General features: G+C 41.3%; 1 protein-coding gene across 1 annotated transcript in view; it reads right to left on the bottom strand.

The window, feature by feature from the left end:
- Positions 1–1667: 1667 nt before the first annotated feature.
- Positions 1668–25749, bottom strand: part of GRPR (gastrin releasing peptide receptor) — a 37578-nt gene continuing 13496 nt past the window's right edge. The window contains exons 2-3 of the mRNA XM_008543522.2: positions 10614–10965; positions 1668–8829 (exon numbers count right to left, since the gene is read on the bottom strand). Coding sequence (XP_008541744.1) covers positions 8440–8829; positions 10614–10965 — 742 coding nt within the window. The 3' untranslated portion in view covers positions 1668–8439. The remainder of the gene's footprint in view (positions 8830–10613; positions 10966–25749) is intronic.

Here is a 25749-nt window from a genome sequence, read left to right as displayed (position 1 = left end):
TCCCTCTAGCAGAAGGGCCTGATGAACCTCTCCTCATCCACATTATCTCCAAGCCAATTAATTTTCATTTTCCCAAAGTGAAAAATGAGTAACTCGTCAAATCGTGACACTTCCCTTTAACTTCGTCGCTTTTGAGATGTGGGGTTGTGTCTGGGCATTCTCTAGGATGTCTTCCAACTCCAATAATCCATGACCCTAAGAGAATATTAAATTCTAATATTACAATTAATAAAGCTTTCTTTTCTGAGATGGTAGGCAGCACACTTACAAAGAGAGAGTTCAGAGTTTCTAAGAGGAAAAATCACCTGGGCTTCAGGTGGAGGCAATTAACATTGACCAACCTTAAATGTTAATCTGGATTTTTGGGCCCTGGGTGTCTCAAAGATTTTAGTCTGCCCATCTTCCTACCTAATTCCGGAAAACTAGAGATACAAGGTCTACTTTAGGCACAACTCTGAAGCATCATTTTCTGCTGTTTAAAGTGTTACACTTTCAGAGAGCATTCACAGGTTAGCTGTGGGCTATACACACCACACATCAAGGGGATGGGGTGCAGGGCAGTGGAGGTGGTGAGATATCTGGGGAGCAGAGAGCCTTCTCCCAAGATGACTCCATGGTGGTAGTTGTACACACCCACACACTCTGGGGCCCCCTTGGCATGGCTGTCACCATGTCCCTCAAGGAATTTGTTGGCTGTCTCTGATAGGCATGTCTGGTTACCTCTTCTCACCTAGGGTGTAGAGAGCTGGCATAGCTCCCATTTGTAAGCCATGGTTGTATCATTTCTTTACTTCTTTCCTGCTTTCTGATGATTAGGATTATCCCAGAAAACAAAGGCTCTCAAACTTTGGTATTCAAGCCCTAAAGAGCCCAATTTGGAATAACTGAAAATTATAAAGGTATATGCTCTTTGTTCCTGCAATTCCACATTTAGGATTCTTTCCTAAAGCAACACTTGCCCATGCATGAAATTGTATATGTTATTCATTGCAACATGGTTCATAATAGCAAAATTCTGGAAACAAACTAAATGTTCATCACTGGGGACTAGATAAATAAATTAGGAGATACTACACAGATGTAAGAAAGAACGAGGAAGAGCTTTGTACGATGATATGGAAAGATCTCCAAGATATGGTGTGTAGTGAAGCAAGCAAGGGGCAAAACAATGCATATAGTACACTACCATTTCTGTAAAATGGCAGAGAGATGCAGGAAAACATATTTGTACTTATTTGCATATGCATAGAAAATGTCCAGTAGTATACATATATAAGAAACTAATAATCGTCACCCATTGGAGCAGAGTGGTGATAGATGCTGGGAACTGTGAGGACAGGGAACAGCGGTAGCCTAGTGACTTCTCACTGAATATCTTTCTATCATTTTAATTTTGAGCTATGATAATGGCTTATTTATTCAAAACAAATACATATTTTAAAAGTTTGATAAAACAAAACTCTAGTGTTCTGAGGAATCACCTGGAGTGCTTGTTTTAAAATTTAGATTTCTAGGCCACACTCCCAGATGTTCCAAGTCAATAGGGAATTAGGGAATCTGCATTTTGCAACAAGCAGCCTGGGTGGTTCTGATGTAGATGGTCCAAAGAACCAAGGAACATTCATGCAACAGCTCTATTTTTATTGAACACTGAATACATGCATCTGTCCATTTCATAAATTATGCTTTATTATATTAAGAAATAAAACACATTTCTTATCTTCTACAACTTGACTATTCAGCTTACTACATGGGATTTGACTTAATGTCATACAGACCAAGTACAACGTGATAGAAGCATTGGAAACATTTCTTGAAAAATAAGAATACAATCACTGAGCACATTTCATAGAATTTTACATGGTCACACAGTTAAGTTTGCACATTTAAAAGGATCTGAGTCATTCATATTAATATTGTGAATTTCTTATAAATAATTCATTAGTCTAAGGAGTCTAGGCGAAGCCAAGCCATGACATTGTTTACACAAAGTACCGCACCTGGAACTTGTTCTGAGTTATTTAACACAGAGCACATTTTTAATGCAATAAATATTTACAGTTAATAGTAATGAGTACAATTATAATTTACAAAATATGGGTCTAATATTTAAAACAAAACAGAAAATGACATTAAAGAAGCTTGTGCCATGTATTTTGACAACTCACCAAATTGATCATTTCAACAAATTTTATTACCCAAAACCCTGCTGACTTGGATGCAAGAAAGGCCATGTTTGAATCAGTTAAGCCCAGATCACAGAAAGCAAATTTTTTCAAGAAAATCAGTTTTAATTTCCTAATGTTGTACATTAGCAATATTGATATACCAATATCAATAGCTAAAACTGAAGCGAAGTGATGAAAAAATTTGGATTCACAACAGGCCCAAATTATATAATCTAACGACACTGAAATCCTGAGTTATACCAAAATTTTCAAGCTTGTCTGAGAATTAATGAGGTGTTGAATGTGTGAGGTTTTACTATCCATTAAACTAAGCCTTTTAAAAGACCCGAAAATTATGTGAGCCCTTCCATGTCATTATATGGCTCTGGGAATGAATTTTCAATTTGGGGGAAAATATGGAAAATAATCTTATCTTCTAGAATGTGAGCTCAGAGAGGGCAGAGAGACAGTGGTGTCTGGGTTTATAACAGGACACTTAGGGGTAGGCACTCAGATACCTAAGTCCATACCTGAGCGCATGACTCAGCCTCTTAGTCCAGGGGATATTTTTCTGTTAGAGGCTATTCATGTAGCCCGGGTCTCCAGACTCTGGGAAAGCATCCACTGCCATTTCTTACTCTCGCCAGGGGGAAGTAGGGGAATGGGTGGTTCCACCTCTTCCTGACACCTTTTCTCCAACTAATCCTGATTCAAAGAAGGATGCCTGGCTTGACTGTTCTTACTTGGGTCCTCTCTGTGCACCTGGCCCTTTGCCAAGGTTTGTTCTCCCCAATTAGTCACAGAACAAGGTGGGACATTCTTCCCAAGACTTTCCGGGAATTGTGTCTCTGGAGGCAACTGAACTAAGTAGAGGACTTCCTGCCCACCTACTCTGTGGTGCATTTCAACTTCTACCTGCAGCGAGTCCTTAACTTATGTACTTAGAAACATCTTCGATGCTCTTTGTGTATATTCTTTGACTCTATCACTAGTTCAGGTCTTTGGACAAAATCTAGAGTAGGGAACAGTATTGCCTATTAGGTACTGTGAACTTAGTTTCTTACATGGGCTAGATTTGGGAAGCAATGCTGCACAGTGGAATGGACATAGACTTAACAGAGATCCAGGTCTACGTTAACACTCTGCCATTCAACTGTGCCATGTGACCTTGGGATCAGGAAGTAATCTCCCTAAGCCTCAGCTTCATCATCTGAAGACCCTTCAAGGTACTTGTGAGGATGAAGAGCAATGTGCTTAGCACTGCATTTGGCACTCATTGGTACTTGGTGAAGTTGAGCCCCTTCCTTCCAGCACTTCTAGAGCCACAGAACTCCATTCAGGTTTCAGACAAATATGGTTGTTTTGTGGCTTGTGTTTTTGCTCCCAAAGATCCTGCCTTTCTAATCAGCCTTCCACTTCATTGTGACGTGGAATGCTGTTCCCACTAATATGCCTCTCCTGGGCAACCAACAATGTCACTGTTCACTCCCTTGTGCCAAATTAAACAGACTCACTTTGGGGGTCACAGACTATCCTGTAAACTGGGGAAGTGATGATCAGCACTGTTCTTCAATGTCACAAAATGGGCCATGAGAATGCATGAAATCAGATTAAGTTGAATCATATGAAATCACCTCTTTGTAGGTCAAATATGGTCCAATATTGGCAGTTTCACATGTTTCAGCCTCATAGTTCCATGGGCCTTTTAATCTAAGCGTAGATGGTCACTAGTAAATGTCATTTACAAATTTCCATAGAAAAGGATGAAAAGCAGCTCGTTGGCCAGCAGGGAAGGCTTAGCAATGAGACGATGAGTATAAAAGTGCTTTATAGACCATGAACACTAGGTAAATACAAAGTATTTTTTGAATTAATCATGGACATGTACTATTTTAACCCAAGAACTCTTAGACTTTTAAAAGAATCAGAACACATTTCTAACATAAAATTTCACAAGAGAAAAGTCTGTGCTCAATGTGCTATTTGTTGACTGCTATGGATATTTTCAGCCGGAGTTAATACTTAGCCCCTCCACCTAAAAAAGCGGTGTCTTTGAAGGCCCAAGTTATGGTAAGAGATTGCTTAATATTAAATCTCTTGTGTTTGTGTTGGGTGCAGGGTGGGAGGGGTGTTGAGGTGGGGACCAAGAGGAATGACCATCCAGATACAGAATAAAGTAGAACTTGTTAGGGCTTGGCTTTATTGAATAGCTTACACAAAGCCTGGTCCCAGGAGAGTGAATAATTCCTTTGTTTTCTGCTGTTAATCCACTTTATGAAAATTCAGCCAAAAATTAAACAAATGTACAAAATGTGCTCCATTCCTCCCAGCAACCCGGGGCTAATCTTAAGCTACTCTCTAATAATGGCTCCCTCCTGGTGTGGGCGTGAAGGGCACAAATGGCAAGAAAGTTTGCATCCCTCCCATCTCACCATGCACCATAAGTACATACTATTCATTGAACTCTCATATAGTCAGGTTCCCAGGGCGATAGTTTCTATATGGCATCGGAAAAAATGACTTAGCTACCTTTCAGTCCACAGGTTGAGGATGTCATTCAACTTGTAGTCCCTGAACAAAGCTGATTTCTATTACTAGAAGCCATTTGGTGCATGAATAGACTCTGAAACCAATAGCCAACTTTTACTTTTTGCATAAACAAAGACTTTATAACTTGTGTGCCCATGTCCTACGGACAAGTTCATTTATTTCTGTTCAATGTGCATTTTCATAACAAGCTGAGCTTGGTTTATGTGAAGCAGCCTCTAAACTGTTTATTTACCTAAGGGTTCTCCATGTTTCAAGATGAAACGAAATCGTTTGTGGGGCAAAGCGGAAAATCCAGGGCTTGTTAATGAGGCGGAAGGCCAGGTTCAATGGGGGAGTGAGGGCAACCAGAAGAACAGGGTTTAGCTATCCATATTTATGGGGAATCATCAAATCAACAACAGGGAGGAGACTTGCCTATGCCGAGCAGGGAGATGAGCCTGCTGTGGAAGATAGCTCCTAACAGCAGCTGCACCTTCCCCGCCCGCAGCAGCTGTTGGTGGGAAGACTGCTTTGTTTATTGCTTAATCTATCACTGTTGAGCTGCCTGCCTCAGGGAGGCTCAATTTAAGATAGATTGAAAGGTACTGTCTGTCAATTGAATAAACACAGATGGTTTTCCACAGCAAAAATTGATTTTTTTTTTCCTCGCCAAAGACATAAGCACTAAACGTGATTATCTTTGGAAGCCAGGCGTGAAATGTCTTAGCTCCAGCCCCTGCCACTCAGCCCTAGCAGAGAGGTGATCCCACGTGGGGGTCTGGGTCTCTCTCACCGTGATTTTGGGTTCTTCAGGCGGGATAAAAATTTGACTTCTCTAGAGAAGAGTCCAGTTAAGTCCAACCCAATAAGGAGGTTTGAGTCAATCCATCACCTGATTCACGAAATAGTTTTACCATTCCTAGGTCACCGGCTGGCAAAGGCCTCCTCTAACTCCTTCCTTATTTGCCTAAAGACACACAGCTAGACCTAGATTTCAATCTCTTCATTGTTCATCCAGAAGATAGGGAGGAGACCAGACACAATCCATGCCATGACATTAACTGAAGGAGACGTTAAGATGAGTCCTACTCCCAAAATGTCTTTGGAAGCAGGTAGATCAGAGATGCTTGAACAAGTCATGCTAGGTACCCAGAAAGCTATATACCTTAGCAACTAACTAGATATGGAGTCATTTATACTCCGGAGTTTTGAAGAAAGCCAAGGGTAAAATTGTGGAGCAGTGGTCCAAGAAAACAGGTGCATGGAGGTTGAAGAAGGGTGAATAGGAAGAGAACCCTTTGCATAAGGAGGAGATTGAACAATATGTTTTCCTATGTCTCTTTAATTCCAAAACATAACTAATGGGACATCATTCCTACAAATTATTCCAGGGAGCCCCTGGAAGCAATAGAATGGTCTGTCTCCTTCCATTCCACTAATGTGAACATGTGGAATGGCGGTTGAAGGATTTCCCAAGAGGAGTTGTTGCAAAGGTAGCGCAAGAGGGGCAACTGCGAGCAGGTGGGCTACAGAAATGCTTTAGAGACAGAACTAGAGACAATGACTAAATTCAGAGGTTTTTAGCCATAAAAGGGACCTTAGTACCATCCTCTCATTCTAGAGATGAAAAAATGGGACTAGAGACAGGAATTTGATAGCCAAGATCCTATAGCTAGAGACAGAGGTGGGATGTCAAGTTAAAAATCTTGGTTCTTTCAGTTACACTACCTGTCTTGCTTTTCAAACTGTCCAATGTAATTATGGACTGCCAGGAAAGCAGGTATGCACAGTAAATAGGTGAACGTAGCAAAAAGAAGGGAAACCAGCTGACAAAACCGTAACCATAGATCTTTACAACTGTCTTGGTCCTAACTTCTGAAGCTCTGCAGACAGTGAGTACTTCCTCATATCAAGAGACAAAAATCTTTTAATATTTGCCATGTGAAAAAGAGAGCTGACTGTTCTGTCTCACCTGCATAGAGAAAACCAGAAGTAAAATTGTCTTAAGAAGTAAGAGATACACATTAGGGCATATTTGCAGAATTTGGATTTATCTGAAAGTGGGTTAACATGTTTGTAATCTGTCAGAATTGGCCTGTCCTCAAGTCAAGAAAAACTTGATTCAGGGTTTCTAAAGTAAGAGGGTCAAATCATTTTACTCACTTAGAAAAAGAAAAAGATTTAAATCCAGTATTTTTCTGCACATGGGCTGTTTCATAAGCACTCTTCTTAAGTAGAAACAATGTATCTGTAGCTGTTTTTCAATCAGTTCTTAGAGCTAAGCCCCCTGCAACTTTCTTATACATATTCAGACGAAAATACATATTACTGAAATTTTATTCATTTCCTCCCACAGACTTTAGGTGAGGCATATGTTAAATGTAAACACATTTCTATTTCCACTCAGATATGATCCCTTTTTTCTCTTATGAAACTACTGCTTCAATGTAGCAGACAAGGACAGCCAACTATAAGTAAATACATTTGGCTGAATACTTGTATACCAAAAATAAATACTATCCCTTATGCACTTACAAATGTTTGAGGAATTGATAGCATGATCAGTTTTCCCTCAAAAGGATTGCTCTTGTATGATAGAATTGCACCGGGGATGATTAAAACTGGATAACAGCCGAGAGGACCTCCATCAGGTCAGAACTCAGAGTGGGAGATAGCACTCCACAGCCACGCATGGATCTTTATATGTAGAACTCAGAGTGGGAGATAGCACTCCACAGCCACGCATGGATCTTTATATGTAGAACTCAGAGTGGGAGATAGCACTCCACAGCCACGCATGGATCTTTATATGTAGAACTCAGAGTGGGAGATAGCACTCCACAGCCACGCATGGATCTTTATATGTGTCAATGTTTGGTTGTGTTTTCGCCTTGAAATGATGTGTTGAGTGTTTCTCCTATATCCTCAGCAATGTCTTTTAAAAATAATCAACACTCAGGGATTTGTTTTAAACTGGCTTCCAGTGTTATGAATTTGGCGACTGTCCCTTATGCATGAGATTCTTTCTTAGGGTTGACTTTTCATGTCACAAGTGTAAAAAAAAAGTTCCTTGGTTTGTGATTATAAATATTGCTGAAAGATGACTCAAATCATATTTTTAAAGCACTAGCTTCTGCTTAAAGAAATGACAAGGTGAAGTCTTTCACAAACTGGACATTCTATGTATAATTTTTCTGCTATGTAAATCTAGTTGTTCACGTACAGCCATGCATACCACGTAACGACAGACCACATCTATGAGGGTGGTCCCATAAGGTTAGTACCATATAGCCCAGGTGTGTAGCAGGCTATACCATCTAGGTTTGTGTAAGTACACTCTGTGATGTTCATACAACGACGATCTTACCTAACGACGCGTTTCTCAGAACACCCCCCCATTAAGTGACGCATGACTATAGTTTCCATGACTTAATTGACCACACCTGTATATCAGGGCATGATGCTTAAAATAATAATTTCCTATCTGTTCCCTTTTCTAAAAAAGGGAAAGTTTGCTCTACATCAGAAGAAGCATTCATAAGTTGAAGTGGAAAACTTAAGCCTTGATGGGCCTTTCAAACATAATAGTGATCCATTTGGGCCTCTCCCCAACCCACCTACACCACTCATGAGCGTTCCAAAGGGTCTTTGGAGGGTACAGAGACAACAACATATGTGAGGGTTCCTTACAAGCCATAAAGAAAAACCAGGGGTTCCTAGGGGGACAGGGTCAAGGGTCAGTCTAGACGTACCCCTCATGACAGATGTTTCCGTTGATGAGGCTGAAGGTGGCCACAGAGGGGTTGGTACTCTTGAAGGAGGTCATGCAGGTGGTACTTCTGCCAGTGCTATGAGACCGGGTTATTAGGCCAGGCCGGCAACAGAGAAGCTGGGTGTTGAACTGTTTTCTAAAACTCTTGCTCAGCAGGTAAAGGGCAAAAGGGTTCACACAGGAGTTGGTGAAGGCCAAGAGGCGGGCACAGATACTGGTGACGAAGTGGAGCAGGGAGGTGTCCACCTCGGAGTAGTGGTAGGAGCGGTACAGGTAGATGACGTGGTTGGGGAGCCAGCAGAAGGCAAAGAGGCCCACGAACACCAGCACTGTCTTGGCAAGGCGCTTCCGGGATTCAATCTAAGGAGAGAGTCACACACAGAGAGACAGAGGGACAGAGAGACAGTGTGGGAGGATTGCAGAGAGACAAAGATAAAGACAGGGGAAAAGAATTAGTGAAATAGATGAGCTCACAAAGCCACGGAAAAAGTTCAATAGGAGAGAGAGGACAAGAGAGAAGCAGATACATGAGGAAAAAGCAACAGAAACAGACAGAAAAAGTGGGGAGGGGAGCCAGAAACACAGAAATGAAAAAGCCAGGAAGCAGAAATCCATGAAGCAGAGTACAGTTAGAACGTGCCACGGAGAATAGATCTTTAAACAAAGTTGATTATATGCTTGAATGGACTGCGCGATGAAGTTCTAGTAAATGCCCTCTTTTTCCTCAGGAGGGCATTTGGTGAAGTTTATCAGCCATATGACTTCATGTCTTTCTTGGCTCCACAGTTAATAATTTCTTATTCCCTCTGATGCTCAAAAAAACACCCAGATTTGTTCTTCCACACTGGCCAAACCAAAATATCTCCCTATTATTATTATTTTTTTTAATCTCATGTTATTTCTGAACTATACAGGAAGTTCTTAGACAAAGCAGTTCTTAGACAAAGCAGGCTGAGCATCTCCTCTTGCTCCCAACTCCCTCTGCTACCACAAGGGGAAACGTCTTTCTCATTAAAGAATTTGGGTTGAGGCAAAAAAAAGAACTTTGAGAGGTGAAGCCTCCAACTGAGTCAGTTATACCTTTAAATGGCTGGGAAGTCTTTCTGCTTTTTCATCATACATACCACATGATCCACCTTTGGACTAGAAAGCAAGAACTGAGGAGAAAGACAGAGTTCCCGGTTTCTACCATTCATACCTCAAGGATGAAATTATGGGGGACTGTGGGAGATGGGGAAGGGAGTCTAACACATATGGAGGCCATCCTGCCTTCTGGGCACTCTAAGGGTACATATGCTATCTCTTGTAATCCTCCAACAGCCTTACAACATAGGGCTTATTACTCTAAATCATGGATAAGAGCATTGAGGCTCTGAGGGGGTTAGTAAGTCATGAAGCCTGGATTTGAACTCAAATCAGTGTGAACCTGTCTTCATCAAACTACGTCTTATTCTTCAACCAGACTCATTTTCCTGCCCCCTCTGCTTTGTCCCCATGTGGTGACTCTCTTTCTATCCAAACAACATGATCAGAGTTTAAAGAAGTGATATCCCAAGGCCAGTCCTGTGGCCGAGTGGTTGGGTTTGGGTGCTCCACTTTGGCATCCCAGGGTTTCACCAGTTTGGATCCTGGGTGTGGACCTATCACTGCTCATCAAGCCATGCTGAGGTGGCGTCTCACCTAGCACAACCAGAAGGACCTACAACTAGAATATACAACTATGTACTGGGGGGCTTTGGGGAGAAGAAGAAAGAAAAAGAAAGAGGGTTGGCAACAGATTAACAGGTGCCAATCTTTAAAAAAAAAAAAAAGAAGTCATATCCCTATGAGCCTCAACATTTTATTTTTTAAACAAAAATGCTTTTCCAGATATTTCTCAAAAAGAAACCCATACTCCAAATCTTTCAGGTTCTCAGCACCTCCCTAGCTTAGGTCTTTAATAAGAGAAGAAGATTATAAAGAACAGCTGTATTCCTGGGCTTCTGTGACTAGGAGTTTCCATTTACCATCTGGCCGCAGATCACCCACCTCCTCTAACTGCAGAATCAGGCGACCACCTAAATACTATACTCGTCAGTGAGGTGCAAAAGAAATGCAAGGGATCAAAGCCCCAAGGAGGAAATGAATCAATCCTAAGCACCCACCTGCTTCTTGATGTGTATATTCCCTTCCATGGGTAGATTGTAAGCACTCTGGACCAGATTTTTGGCAATGAAGTAGTAGTAGACAGAGATGATCGACAGTGGGATGATGTAGAAGACCAGGAAGGAAGCCATGGAGTGGATTTTGGGGTGCAGCTCATTAGAGTGTGGGTACGGGGCACAGCTAATGAAGGTCTGGTTGGTGCTTTCCTCGTGGAAGGGATGTAGATCAGAAAACACAGCCTCTGGGATGGCCAGAAGCATGGAGATGACCCAGATCAGTGCTGCTTTCAGGCAGATCTTCATCAAGGCATGAGAGGCTTGGATATCCATTGGCCGGACGATGGCTTTGTACCTGGGGGAGGAAAGAGAGAACGTTCTGGGTAAGTTGTCTAATATTATTATGGATGCCAGGGCTGGGACTAGGGTGAGGCAAGCGAGGCACCTGGGGTGCAAAATTTAAGGAAGTGCTCCCTCTCAGGTTCATGCAAGTGCTGACTCTGAACTCACACGACCCTGACAGTGAGCGCTCCCTTAAATGTTCTACTCTAAGCACCGGGCTCTCCTTATCTTAGTCCCAGCCCTGAAGGATGCCTTCCCCTTTCTCCAGCAGTAACATTCTGCCCATGTTCTCTCTTGATTTTAAGAATCTTCTCAGAAAAGCTGAAGCTTTCATTTTTCTTCTTAAATCATAGAAATTAATAAGAAAGCATGTTTAAAGAAGGCACAGAGACAAGGTTGGCTTTTTTTGGGCAAAGTCTCCATTTTGAGTATTCAAATGCAGATTAGGGAATCTTAAGTCATTGAGTATTTACGTAGGCCTCTTCTCTTTTTCAAAGGGTGCAGAACAAATAGTCCACTGAAAAAGTTATCCACAGAAGCATCCCTGCAGTTGTCAAATTAATCTTTCCCCTGCCCTCCTACCCTCTTTCAGCCTCGTCTTGCACTATTTAGGTCCTTCCTAGTTTCTGTGCTATGTGTGCCCCTGTCTTGGGTCCAGTGCTCTGGGAAGCAGAAGCTGAGATGAAGTCAGCAGGACAAAAAGTTTCTTGGGGAGTAATACCTGTGAAAGGAAAAAGGGGAGGAAGCAGGACTGGGCAGAGGGAGCCGTCAGACCCTGATGCAGACCTAAGAAGGTCTACACCAGCGAAGGTGACCAACCATCCCACTTTGCCTGGAAATTTCTCAGTTTCAGCACTGGAAGTCCTACATCCTGGGAAATCTCTCAGTCCCAGCAAACTAGGACAGCTGGTAACCCTACACTAGCCCAATGGGAAGCTCAGGAGCAAAGATTGCCCAGCAGAATCCTGTCTTGGGTGGAAATGGCCAGGCCCTTGTATCACCACCTTGCTTAGTCATTGGCTGGGGCCAACCAAAACAAGCGTGACCTCAGTTACTACCTGGTTCAGTCACTGGGCAGGAACTGTCCAGGAAGAGCATGACCATGGCTTGAAGGGTGAAGCGGACCCTGAAGCGGTCCACTTCAGCCAACCACAGTCCCCACAGCTGGACAGTGAGTCTTCTCCTAAGGAAGGTCTGTGCGGAGCATCTCCATGTCTGCCACAATGCCTAGCACAGTGGGCTGCACACCTATTTTGTGTGCATGTGTCTGAGAACCCACTAGAAGATGAGCCTCTGGTGGGCAAAGAGTGTGTCTTTTTCCATCTTGGCATGTGCCAGCACTGCGACTTGCACACACTCCACAAATGTTTGTCCAGTTGAACATGAGCTGCTATAGTGTGGAAGTTGATATGATTTGGGACCAACTAAATGTGAGGGTGCTCATTGCTGAAAATGCTGTGTTGAACCTGGGTTTGACCTATGATATTCTTGCATATCATGGGCCTCAGTGAAGGAGAAACACCTATTTCCACTTGTTTCCATGTTGATTAAACCTCCATTGAGTTACTACTCTTGGCTGCACCCTGACTCCTCACTCACTTTCCTCCTCCCTCCAGAGAAGGGAGAGTGAGTTATGAAGTGGTGAGTTTGGGAAAAAGAACCTGGCATGTACACTGGGCTCAGAGAGGCCTCTGGTTGTCTTACTGTTTCTGACTAGGGGAATGGCACATCTAATATAGAAGATCAGAGTGACTGCAAGTTCATTATTGCTGTGGACCTGAGTCACATTCTCCAAACAGCTTTATCAGACATGGAGCAATTGTTTTTATCATCGTCTGTCTGATTTCTTTATCTAGCTCTCTGTTCCCAGCTCAGGTAGGGAAGGGAGGACTATTATTTCTTGGACATCCCTAGCACTCCGGGACAACACTATAGTCCTGCTTCAGTGTACCTGCGTTTGCTTTTCCATTCGTAATTTGTATTAGTTCGTTTTAAACAATTATAAAAAAGAAAAAAATTTCAAAGGCAGTTCCATTTTCTTCTGGCACTTTCTCTAGGCACTAGTCATTTCAAACATTTTTATTCCAAGTTTAGAATGTAAGCAAGGAATTGGTATCTTTAATTAAAGGTACATGAACATCTTCAGGCAAAGATGTATATGACTAAAGATATCCCTAATAAATTGATTAGCGACAAAGTGGTAATTATAACTTTCATCTGCATTTTCTGGCAGATAGCAGTCCTAAGTACCATTAACTCTCCAAGAGAAAGTGATTCACTTATGCATAAGTCAGAAACCAGAGTGAATGGCTTACCTCCTCCTCTCTTGGGAATCTTGTATTCCTAAGTGCAAAATGCCATGCGAACTACTGAGTCGCTATTTCAAATTCACAGCTTTTAAAACATAAAAGATAGCATAAAAACATTTCTTTTATAGTTTTGCCAGAAAAATAATTTGAATCTAAATCTAATTAACCCTCTAGATTTATGTACCAGCTTTCAGGAAATATGGGGAAAGAAGAACCTGCTAAAGGATGCCATGAAGATACAAATCCTGAATTGGAAAGTTCTACAGGAATAATGACCGCATTTTTTTCCTCAACAAATATATGGCATAAAAAAGTAGAGAGGGGGGCTGGCCCAGTGGCACAGTGGTTAAGTTTGTACGTTCTGCTTCGACAGCCCAGGTTTCGCCAGTTCAGATCCCGGGTGTGGACATGGCACCACCTGGCAAGCCTTGCTGTGGCAGGCGTCCCACGTATAAAGTAGAGGAAGATGGGCACGGATGTTAGCTCAGGGCCCGTCTTCCTCAGCAAAAAGAAGAGGACTGGCAGCAGATGTTAGCTCAGGGCTAATCTTCCTCAAAAAAATAAATAAATAAAATTAAATTTTAAAAAAAGGAGCAGTTCCTCTTAAAAAAAAAAAAAAGCAGAGAGGGATGGTTACAGACTGACTGAGATGTGTAAGACATATCAATCAAGTGCAATATATAGACTCCTTTTGGATTTTGATTCAAACCAAACAACCATAAAAAGATATTTTTGAGACTATTGAGAAAAATCAAACATAGATTTACTATTGGTGATACCAAAGGAATTATTTTTAATGTATTGGGTGTGATAATGGTATTGTGGTTCTGTGTTTATAGAAAGACTTTATTTATTAAAAACACACCCTTAGGGCTGGCCCCGTGGCCAAGTGGTTAAGTTCGCATGCTCCACTTTGGCGGCCCAGGGTTTCACCTGTTCGGATCCTGGGTGCAGACATGGTACCACTCAGCAGGCCATGCTGAGGCAGTGACCCACATGGCAGAGCCAGAAGGACCTACAACTACAATATACAACTATGTACTGGGGGGCTTCGGGAAGAAGAAGAAGAAAAAAAAAAGATTGGTAACAGATGTTAGCTCAGGTGTCAATCTTATTTGGAAAAAAAACCCTTAAATATTTACCAATGAAAAAATATAATGTCTAGGATTCGCTTTAAAATATTCAAATATATTCATATATCAATTGTGCAATTAAAAAATAAGTAAAAATGCATTACAAATAATTTTCTGTTATGGAATGTTCATAAAATATCAGAGAAATTAAAGAAACACCATTTACCAAGCTCTTGCCTTGTGCCAAGCAGAGAATAGCATCTACATTATCTCATTTGTGTTCCAGACAACTCCAACAGGTAGGTGCTACTATCCCCATTCTACAGGTGACAAATTGAAGCTCAGATAGTTTCAGAGGTGGTGGGGTCAATATTCAATTTAGGACCAACTCTTTTAAGGATACCACAGCTCTTTCAGAAGGAAGTTTTGGGTAATCCTTCCTAGAGGCAGAGAAACAGACCAGATGTTTCCAAATGTGTATGGGACATACCAAATGTTCCTTGGAAGTCTAATGATTCTATAGAGCATGGAACATATCAGCCATTTCTTCTTCCAGTAGACTGCTATGCCCAGAGCTCCCAGTGCAGAGAAGACACCACTGGGTGGTTCTTGTTTAGGAGTGACGGCTGCTTGGGCTGGAGTGGATACTCAATCTAAACCAGCCAATGAACTTTCTGGCCAGCTACTAAAGAAACTTTCTTTCTCTTAAGAATTTAAACTGAAAAATAGAGAGGATGTAGTTAGTCAATGATAGATGCTGGAAATAAAAGATTTTGATGTCGAAGAAGGGATCAGGGCAACCATATTTTAACCATGTGCAAGATAAATAAACAGAGTAGGTGGATTAAGAGAAAGAATGAGGCAGACATAAAAGAAGAAGCTAGGATGATGTGACCCCAAGTCATACAAAGGGCCCTTGGTTCCTGGCCCATGAACTACTTTTGAATGTACAAGAGATCTCCTGCTAGAATCTTACGATTTTCCTGTTCCCTTTTCCCTTGAGTTAGTGTGAGTGGCTTCTGTTCTTTGTCAACAAAAAAGCCGTATCTAGAACAATTAGACGTGATGGTCATTTAAAGTTATTATCACATTGATTTCCAGGATCATTTTATATAGATCATCCCCCATTTGCTGCCCTCTGAAAGAATGAGCTGTCAACTTTCGATTGTACTTAAGAGATAGACTAGTCTATGTCCTCTTTCTAAATTCTCCATCACCTTCCTACCTCTCCTTTCTTCATGCCCATTCCCAGAGTCCCCATTCATCTGAATCCTATCCTTCCATATTCCAGCTTTTAAGTACCATCTTCATGAAGCTTTTGCTGACGAATCTAGGCCTTGATAATTCCCGTTCTTCCTCCTAAACTGTCTAATTTTATGACAGGATTATTAACTCTTCCCATTTTATGCTTACTTTCCACTATTTTGAATTGTTTGCTAGTTTTCCATGGGTGTGTCTTTTTACCTGACTTTCTCATAAGTTTCCTTAGGTCAGGAGATTATATGTTCTCTTCTCCTCTTTCTGTATCACTAAAAATGCTCCAGGTCCCTGTTCTGCATACCACTTATTTCAAAGGAGAGGCTCAGCAAATACTTGCTAATTAATTGATTAATAATTTGTGACTTGCCGATGTGTCTCTTATTTCCAATTCCTCACAAATGAGAAAAAGCAGATTCACTCTTACACACTTAGTAAGAATCATTTCTTCATAGACTGACAAATTCACTCCTGATAATATGGGGCTCAAGACAATTGGTTCCCACTTCTGAAAACATCTGTGCTTCGTTTTTCTTATGCAAACATTGGAAAGGTCAAAAAACGTTCTCTGTAAGATTAATGTGTCAAAGAGATTCTTGGCAAGAGAAGTAGCTGGCTCTCACACCCAGAGTTGGAAACTTTTGCCCACAGAAGTTATGTCTTTTATTCAAATATGGGCAGTTTGTTTATTTTTAAAGATCCAGCATTTCAGCCCTTATTTGTCCATAATTACCTACTGAAGTCTGTAGGAATCGCTGAACAACAATATTTGTGAACCTCTATCACAATCCTAATGCACCCTACGTGGAGAGGATGGAGGTGAAGGGAAAACTCAATGAACTAAATGGTCTCTAGGGTCACTGACACATTGTCAGCATTTAAATTAGAATCCTAATACCTAATAAGAATTGACAAGACTATTAAACATTGGCTTTATTTTCTCCGGAGACTAAACCAAGAATTTTTCTGAAGAAATGTGGTGCAATTATTAGCTGGCTTATAAAATGACCATAATCCAGAACAATGGAATCTTATCTCCCTTTGAGCCGTTACTCTGCAAATGGGGAACTTGCCTCTCCTTGGTGCCCATTCACCCATTATCTTTAAGTGTGTAACAGATTACAGTCATTCTTTTCTGTCCTCTCCAGGCCAAATAACTTCCACGCTCTTTTTCACCCCTTCTTAATATAATCCAGTTTCCTCTGGGCTCTAATGTGGACTTGGGAGCAGAGAGATCTGGTTCCTAATGGTGATTCTACCAACCAGCTTTATGGTCTTGGACAAATCATGAACTCTTTGCACCTCAGTATTCTCATCCCTGCACAGGAGACAATTCCTGCAACTTTCAATGTAATAACTGATTCAGACAAAACTGATAACACCATTGAGGGAGAGGTTTTACAGAAACAGGATATTCACATAGTCTCAAAGAGTCTCCCCACAGATTACTATTTAACTGCAAAGGGGGAAAATGTACCTTAATGATGGTGAGATCCAGAGGTCACATCTTTAATCAACTGGTCAAACCCAGGGCCACCTTCTCCAGTAGGCAGAGTGGGCACAAGGTCTGTGGCCCATGATTCTTTTAGGAGCTCAGGAAAATGTTTTAATTTCTTTTAAAATCAGAAGAAAAAAAGGAATATAATCCATCTTGGATTATATTTGTCTTTATAACAATACAATTATAAAATATAATTCTTAATATTTTTTATGGAGAGAGGGTCCCCTGAAAGCAAAAGTGCCAAGGGCCCCTGAAATTCATAATGTGGCCCTGATCAAACTTAGCAACACAAATGGTGGGACAACCTGAGATCATATGCCTGCCGGTGCAATGCAGTGGGAAGAACACAACATTGCTATGCAGTATTCTTGCCAAAAATTTTTAACCTGAATCTAACTATGAGGAAACAATCAGATAAATCCAATTCTGACACATTCTATAAGATCACCGGCTTAGACTCATCGAAAGAGTCAACTTCATTTTTTTAGAACAATGTAGGAGAGCTACTATTCTACCTTAAAGGAAATTAAAGAGATATAACACGTCATCTTTTTTGCAATAAATACATATATCGAATCATTACGTTATATACCTTAAACTTATACAATGTTATATTGCAATTATGTCTCAATAAAACTAGAAAAAAAGATACAACAACCAAATGTAATGCATAAACCTTGATTTGATCCTAGATTTTTAAAAAAGCTATAAAATACATTTGGGGGACGATGGAGGAAATTTGATTATGGATTACATATTAGATGGTATTAAGGAACTATTGTTAACTTCATTAGGTGTGATAATGGCATTGGGGTTACATAGAAGAGTGTTCTTTTTCTTAGGAAATACACACTGAAATACTTAGGAGTGAAAGGTCAGGATATTTGCCCCTTACTTTTCAGAGTTTGGCAAAATAAAAAAAAAAACAACAAACAAGCATATATACAAATATTTATACAAACATGCTAAAAAGAGAGTGAGAACAAAATCTAGGAAATGTTATTGTCAACTGTGGGTGGGTATTATACAGGAGTTCATAAACAGGTTGGGGAAAAAACATACACTAAAATATATAATTTTAAAAAGAAAAATAACAGTAAAATAATTTTTAAATAATGTGTCATACATTTTATTAACAGTAAACCCTTTTGTCATCAGAAAGACTTTATTATGAAAAACTTAGAATTATAATTTGATTGAATGTGTCGTATCTGATTAGTGCCTACACCAGGAACAAGGGAAGTGTCTTCTTTGTTGTATTCACATTGTTCTCTTGGGCTTGCAATTTTAGTATCATCTACACTCTGAGGTTTTGTTTTGGCAGGAATATTTTTAAGCCACTTGTCCGTTTGGGGAGGTTAGTTTAATTAGAACGAGATCAGGCACAAACACACGTCAGTCTGCAGCGCCTCGCCATAAACTGAAAGGGCAGGAAAGAGTAAGGTGCCGTCACTGAGCCTTCTAGGTGGGGAGACCCCTCTCCTGCTGCCTGAGCTGCCCAGGACAAGGGATCTCTGACACGGACTCAGTGACGGTGAGCCTCGATTTGGATACTACATACCACTAATGTTTAATTCATCCTGATTTTTAAATATAAATAGAAGTTTTGATACTTTCCTCCCTTACTTGTTAGGGAGCTGCATCACGTTGCACCTCTCCTGGAGAGTGTGAACCCCACTTTGGAGTCCATTGTCCCAGAAGACACTTTCCAGAAAATGTGATCACCTTCCTGAATTTAAAGTCCTGCCTCGGATTATGGAAGGAAGGCTCTATTTCCCAATAAAGGAATTTTTGTTCATTCCTCCAGCAGGTGGAGGAGACATATGGGGGGCAAAGACTGTAGGCAGCCAGATTTCTACATATTTACTTTCTTCAAAGGCTAACTTTGCAACTACCCTGTGGGAATTCCTTTCTTGTAACAGATTGCAGGGGAATAAGACCATTCTGCATCTGGGTTTCAATTAGATTGATTCTGTTCACCACCACCACCACCACAATAATAACAGTTAAAACTTACTGAAAACTTACCATGGATCAGGTAACTATGCTGTGAGCTTTGTTTACATTATCACCTTTGATCCACAAAACAATTCTATGTGGCAGGTCCTACTATGATTGCTCTTCTACAGATAAGGAAACTGAGGCGAAGTAACTTTTCTAAGGCCATCAGTGCCAAGCACTGGAGACAGGATTTGGGCTCATGCAGGCTGTCCCGGAAGCCTACCACCAGGTCCTACTGCTTCCTATCATGATGGTCTTGTGGTTGACCAGGCAACCTGGGCTTTCTGGTATAGGGAAGGAAAAATCATTTCCCCTCTACCCTTCTAGGTTCCTGGCTGAGATCTCCCTGTAATAAGACAGATGAACAGGAGCAAAACAAACAGTTTAATAACATGTATACCTCCTATATATATGGGAGAGACCCAGGAAAACTGAGTGGCTGCCCAAAATGGCCCAAACTATCACCTTAAATAACATTGTTACCACACAAATAGGGTTCTCCTACCTGATGCTCAAAAAAAAGCCGATTATTACAGCATCAGCTTTTGGGTAAAAAAAATCAGATTTATTACTAGATCTATCTGCAAGGAAAGAGGAGGCATCAGCTTTCAGATCTGTCTCCTGATCCAGGGCTTGGGGAAAAATTTACGGGATGAAGGGCAGGGTGGTCTGAAGTGTGGAGCCAGATGACTGGAGGTGAGAAGTGAGGGAACTGATGATCTGTGCGGTGTAGTCAAGCTTCATGGCTCTCACAGGACGCATGTTCACAAAATGCTGGTGTCAGCATGATCTGAGGGTGCAGTTTTCAGCCCTTTCATGTCAAAAGGGTCGCTTATCCTATTGGGCATTTGTGCAGGCCCAATTGAAGGGCAGGTGGTCTCAACTGGCCTGAACTGGACAAGGGGTCTCAGTTCCTGAAAAAACACTCTTAATTACTCTGTTGATAAGATGGAGGCAGTTGAACTGGTCCTAGAGTTACACCATTCCCAGCTAAAGATAAAATAAGATGTTGGAGGTTTGGGGAGGCAGTAATGGGAGGTAACCAGGAAAAACTCAGTAAACAAGGGTAAGGTTGTTATGCAGATTTAAGTCCTGCCTTCTCCATTGATAAGAGTTTCGTGAGATTTAGAGTCATCCTCCTCTTCCTGGTACAGAGAGGGAGACACCCTTACAAACGGAGATTCCCCTTATAAATGTAAATGTCTCTTACAAAAGGGCAACTTCTACTACTCAGTTTTCAGAGCTTTTCTTGTATCTGCTCTTTCTTAAAAATAATTAGCCTAAAATAATCCTTATGCCAAAGAGACACATTTTGGGGTAGCAAATTCTGCTCCCCTTCACCGGTATTGGAATTAAAGAAGAAAACCAAAGAAATTATCCGAATGTCTGTTCCCTGTCTGCTCCAGCCATGGTGAAAGCAGTGTGTTTCTGGGCAGACACAAAATTCCTGTTCATCTTTGAGTCTTTTATACCAAGTCTCTTGCCTCTTTCACCCCTATATATATACCCTCAAGTTCCCTGTGGCTTGAGGCCTAGAATGAGGTCTGGGCTCTTTCATTTATTCAGAGGCCTTGGGGCCTGAAGAGGCCATCTGAGTGAGATGTTGGAGCCGAGGCAAAAAATGGCATCACGGAAGTATTCAAAACCAGAGGCTGAAACGAGGCTAGAGAAAGAGCCACTGATGTGGGGAAGATTTCAGAAGTGCAGGTACTTGTTCTGGGATAAGAGGGATGTAGAAGCTCGGGCTTAAAATGAGAAGAGAGAGGCAAGCAATTGTTGGACATCTTATGGTGCTTTGGCAGAAGGACTTGGGCAACTCTTGACCCTTGGGCCCGAAATGGGTTTCAGAGGGATGATCTAATTCCAAAACTCAGTGCTAATCCTGTGAGGGAGCCCAGCCTAGCAGGAGGGGTCTAAGCAGGATGAAGTATTACAGTTGCCAGTGGGGATGTTTAAAATGACAAAGGAAAGCAGTAACCCAGTTACATTTCAGTAGGTGTGCAAACATCCTGGCACGAGTTATTCGTAGGCCATTCCTCAAAAATGTTATGGTGGGAAGAACATATATTTATAACTTGTTAGACTTTTCCAGCAATTTATGAGCCAAAAAGTTTGAAGAATGTTTATAAATCCCATTCGCAAATTGTAGTTAGACACAGCCTGCATTTACTCTACTGTGTAGCATGGAAGATACACAGAGAATGGGGACAAAATCACAAAGACAGAAAAATCACCCCTGCTCTAGGGGGAAGGTAGAATAGACTCTGGATCATAAATTGTCTTCATAAATTGTCATTCACCCCCAAACAGACCCTGAGACAAGGATTTAAGCACAAGTAGTTTATTTGGGAGGGGATCCTAGTGTGGGGGCCTAGAATTGGCCACCCCAAGATATGTCTCTTTGGCATGAGGATTTTTTGGGGGCTGGTTACTTTTAATAAAAGCAACTCTGAGGAGTGGAGTTTGCTTGCCCTTTGTTGGGAAACATTTACGTTTGTAAGGGAAATCTCCATCTGTAAAGGTGCCTCCCTCTCTGTACCAGGAAGAAGACAGGGGATGACCTTCTCTCTAGAAACTCTTAATCAATGCCAAAGGCAAGGACTTAAATCTGCATAATAATCTTATTCCTGTTTCTGGTAACCTCCTGTAACTGACACCCCCCACCCCCAACATCCTCCTTTGCCTTTAGCTGGATATGATATTTAAGGTGGGAGCTTCAGCCATTTTGGCGAGTTACTCAGCTTGCCTGAGCCACTCCCATGTATACATGTTATAAAGCTTTGTTTAATTTTCTCCTGCTATTCTGTTTCATGTGAATTTAATTTGTTCTCCGGCCAGAAGAACCCAGAGAGGGTAGAGGAAATGTCTTCCTCCCTTACACTAGGAAGCACAGGGAGGGAGTGGGGAGGTGGGAGAGGGAGGGGATGGAAGCCAATAAAGGTAACTGGAGCACAGGCCTGCTGGGGACCCCCAGAGACGGTAATGAGTACGTTCCAGAACTGTGCCACCAAGGGGTGAGGATGGTGAGATGTTTCCTACCAACTCCACTCCCTCTTTGGCTGAAAACTGTCCTGAGGTGTTAATTCTGGGGCACCCCGGCTTGCTCCAAACCTTCCACGGTCAGATGTCACCCTCCATCAGAGAAACACAGGAAGCCCAGGTCTGTAAGTCACCTCCGGGGTCCACGAGGGATATCAGCAGGCCACCAACAGCACTCACTATGTAAAGTCCTCTCCCGCCAGTTTATCAAACATATACATAGAAAATGAAATATCAGAGACAATTTTAAATATATTTCAAATTATTGGGGATAAAAATAGAATTTCTAAATTATCTCAATAAAATACTTATTCTTTTCAAAATAAGAATTATTAAAGCTCAAAAATACCATCACAGCATATGAGTCATTGTGTCTAATTATAAAAATTTAACAGCAATCTATTTAAATTAAGCTTTTGTGAGAGGCTTTATACATGGTGAAATGGTGACCGAACTTTATAGCTGATTGGGTCCCCGGGCCCAGAAGGTTGATTGTGGCAGTGTCAGGGAGGTACTGCTGTGTGGTAAAGGAGACTATGACAGGGAGAGAGAGGGACTGAACGGAGACTGGGAGCCTTGCATTCTATTCCCACTTCCATAACTAGCTATTTTTGCATAAGTATGCTGTCAGTTGCTTTTTATTCATTTTTTTATTTAACAAAAACTTACATAGCACTAACTATATGCCTGATACAGCTCTCAACACTTTTCGGGAAGTAACTTCTTGAATCCCCTAGGAAGCGGGTACTACTGTTGTCATCCTCTTCTTATAGATGAAGAAACTGAGGCACAGAGAAGTTAAATAACTTGCCCAAGGTCACACAGCTAGGAAGTGGCAGAGTTAGGGTTTGAACAGAGGCCTTCTGGTTCCTGAGTCGAGACCTTAAACCATGTGACTTTAATGCCTCCGTTTTCTTCATTTGTGAAATGGAACTAACGCTATCGACCTTACTTGCTATGAGGAGGACCTAAATGAAGTGTTTCAAAAACACTTTCAAAACCAGGAAGCCTCATTTAAATGAGAGGTTGTTATTGCATTTCCTGAAAAGGAATGACTGTCCACTAGAAAACATCAACTGGTTGAGATTTTGTCAACACCCTCCCCACTCCTTTATGATCAGAAATAACAACCATGCTAATGGTATACTCACGCTTTTGACTAGGAATTCTAGCATTTCATAAAGAAGCCGATACACTATTTCATTTCATCATTACAAAAATTACAACAGTCTTATCATATATTAAAAGTAGAGACCCTCATCCCCTTTTTACAGATCAGAAAACTGAGGCCTGCAGAGTGACTTGCCCAAAGTCACACAGTTGACAATTAAAAGAACCAGGGTCCAACTCAGACATCTTTTCACACTCAATGCCTTTGAATTTATCTCCATTATGAATAGGGGATGAATAGGTCTCTGCTAAATGCAACCTCAAAAAATTAATAAATAAAAGAAAGACAGAAAAAAGAAAATGAAAGAAAGAAAGAACAGCGTTATTGTTTAATGGGTCTGGACTTTTTTCAGTTTGGGAAGAGGAAAAAATTCTGGAGAGGGATGGTGGTGATGGTTGCACAACAATGTGGATGTACTTAGTGTTACTGAACCGTATATTTAAAAATGGTTAAAGTGGTAAACTTTATGTTATGTATATTTTATCACAATAAAATTAAGAAAGAAAGAAAGACCAAAAAAAAAAAAAAAAAGAAAGAGGAAAGGAGGGAAGAAGAGTTTGTAAGTTTGTCACCATGCAACTCTGGGGGTATCTTAAGGACCAGTTGAAAAAGTTTGCTCTGAGTCAGCAAAGACATCATCAAAGAAGGTGGTCTAGAGGCTGGTAGTTCATTTGAATGACTTTTTCCAGTTAAAGAAAATTTAATATAGAAGTGCCAATAGCTCGTTGTAAGATTTATAGACGGTAGAGAATTCTAAAAATAAAACAAGAAGAAAAAAATCATCCCGTAGCCTAAGTATTTGCGTCTCACACAGAGGCTCGTGACCATTCTAGCCAGCAGGTGGCGCTCTGCAGATGCCAGCTAGCCCCTATGGGCACCATGTCTATTTGGCTCCAAGGAGCACAGGTGGTCACTAGAGGGCAACGTCCTTGCTCTCACAGATCCTTCCTAGGATTAGCTCCAGGGCAACGCATCACGCCTAAAACAAGCAAAGCACCCCCACTCCACCGAAACTAGCACATCTAACAATCAAAAGCAGGTCTTAAACACCTACTTTTGCATGGCTCTGTACTAGGTACAAAAGAGGTCAAAAGAAGTATAAACCCTGGACATTCAGTGACATTTTCTCTCATTCTATCCTGGAAATTAGAAAGACTCATGCAACCTGGGTCACAGGATTATGAGTTCATTAAGAATTAGGTCTACGTCTTGTTCATTTTATGCCTATTTTATCTATTGAACAAATATATAATTAAAACTAAAAATTTAGAACTGTGCACCCAATCTGTCTGGCCTGTAATGCCTTACTTTCAGATAAGGAAATGGGTTCCAGATGCTCAAGATAACCCATTCCTCCCCTGCCACGCTCCTAGCCAAGTACTCCTCTCAAGCCCACTTCTCCCAAACCACTCTGGACACCATCTTGTTAGACTTTTCCCAAGACATCTCCTGTGGCCCAAACACTTCCTATTTCTCTAACCATTTCAAGCCCAGAAGAATCCCTGGGGGTCCTGAGGAGATCATTCTCCCTGAGCACAATTGCCCTTTTCAAGAATTTTAAGGTGACTTCCTTCCGTCAACCTATGATGAAAAGACCTTAGAGGAGACAGCACCATGCACGAGGGTGAACATTAGAAGGAGGCAGTGAGAAGCCCAGTGTCTGTTTACATTTTCACACCTTTACGTGGGGGCTCTGCCCCCATGCTCACCACCCAAGGGAGCTGGAATCTGGCTAAGCCTTGGTTTAAAACTCTCTCATTTTCTTCATTTAAACAACTGTTAGTATCACAGAGGACCCAGAGCATACTGGAAAAGACACATGGCTTAAAGACATTAGATCGACTCTCAATTTTTTGATGATCCAAAAGCTAATGTGCATGACATGACAGTGCCTTGTAGCCTAAAGCATCACACAGCTGTAGGATTTGTATTTATTATATCCCTTCGGAAGTCTGTCCTGGCCAAATGGACAGGGCTCATGGATTCCCCTAGGTCCCACTCCATTTAGATAGGACACTGCTAAATGACCACCTCAGCAAGTGTGCACACACATCCATATCAGGGACAGCAAACTAAGGCCCACTAGCCAAACCTGGCCTTCTGCCTCTTTTCATATGGCCCGTGAGCTAAGAATGGTTTTTACATTTTAAATGGTTGGGAAAAAAATCAAAAGAAGAATAGTATTTCATGACATGTGGAAATTATACGAAATTCAAGTTTCAGTGTCCATAAATAAGGTTTTACTGGAACACAGCCACACGCATTTGCTGACATAATGTCTATGGCTGCTTTCAGGCTATAATGGCAGAGCTGAGTGGTTGCAACAGAAACCTTTGGGCCCACAAAGCTGAAAATATTTACTATATGGCCCTTTACAGAAAAAGTTTACCAGTCCCTAGCCTATGTGCACTAAATGTGTGAACACGGCTAATGTTCCTGTTGTTCC

This window comes from Equus przewalskii, chromosome X (genome assembly GCF_037783145.1).
Source record: "Equus przewalskii isolate Varuska chromosome X, EquPr2, whole genome shotgun sequence".
Lineage (NCBI taxonomy): Eukaryota > Metazoa > Chordata > Mammalia > Perissodactyla > Equidae > Equus > Equus przewalskii.
The sequence above is the reverse complement of the archived record's forward strand: the minus strand, read 5'-3'. Positions and strand labels throughout refer to the sequence as shown.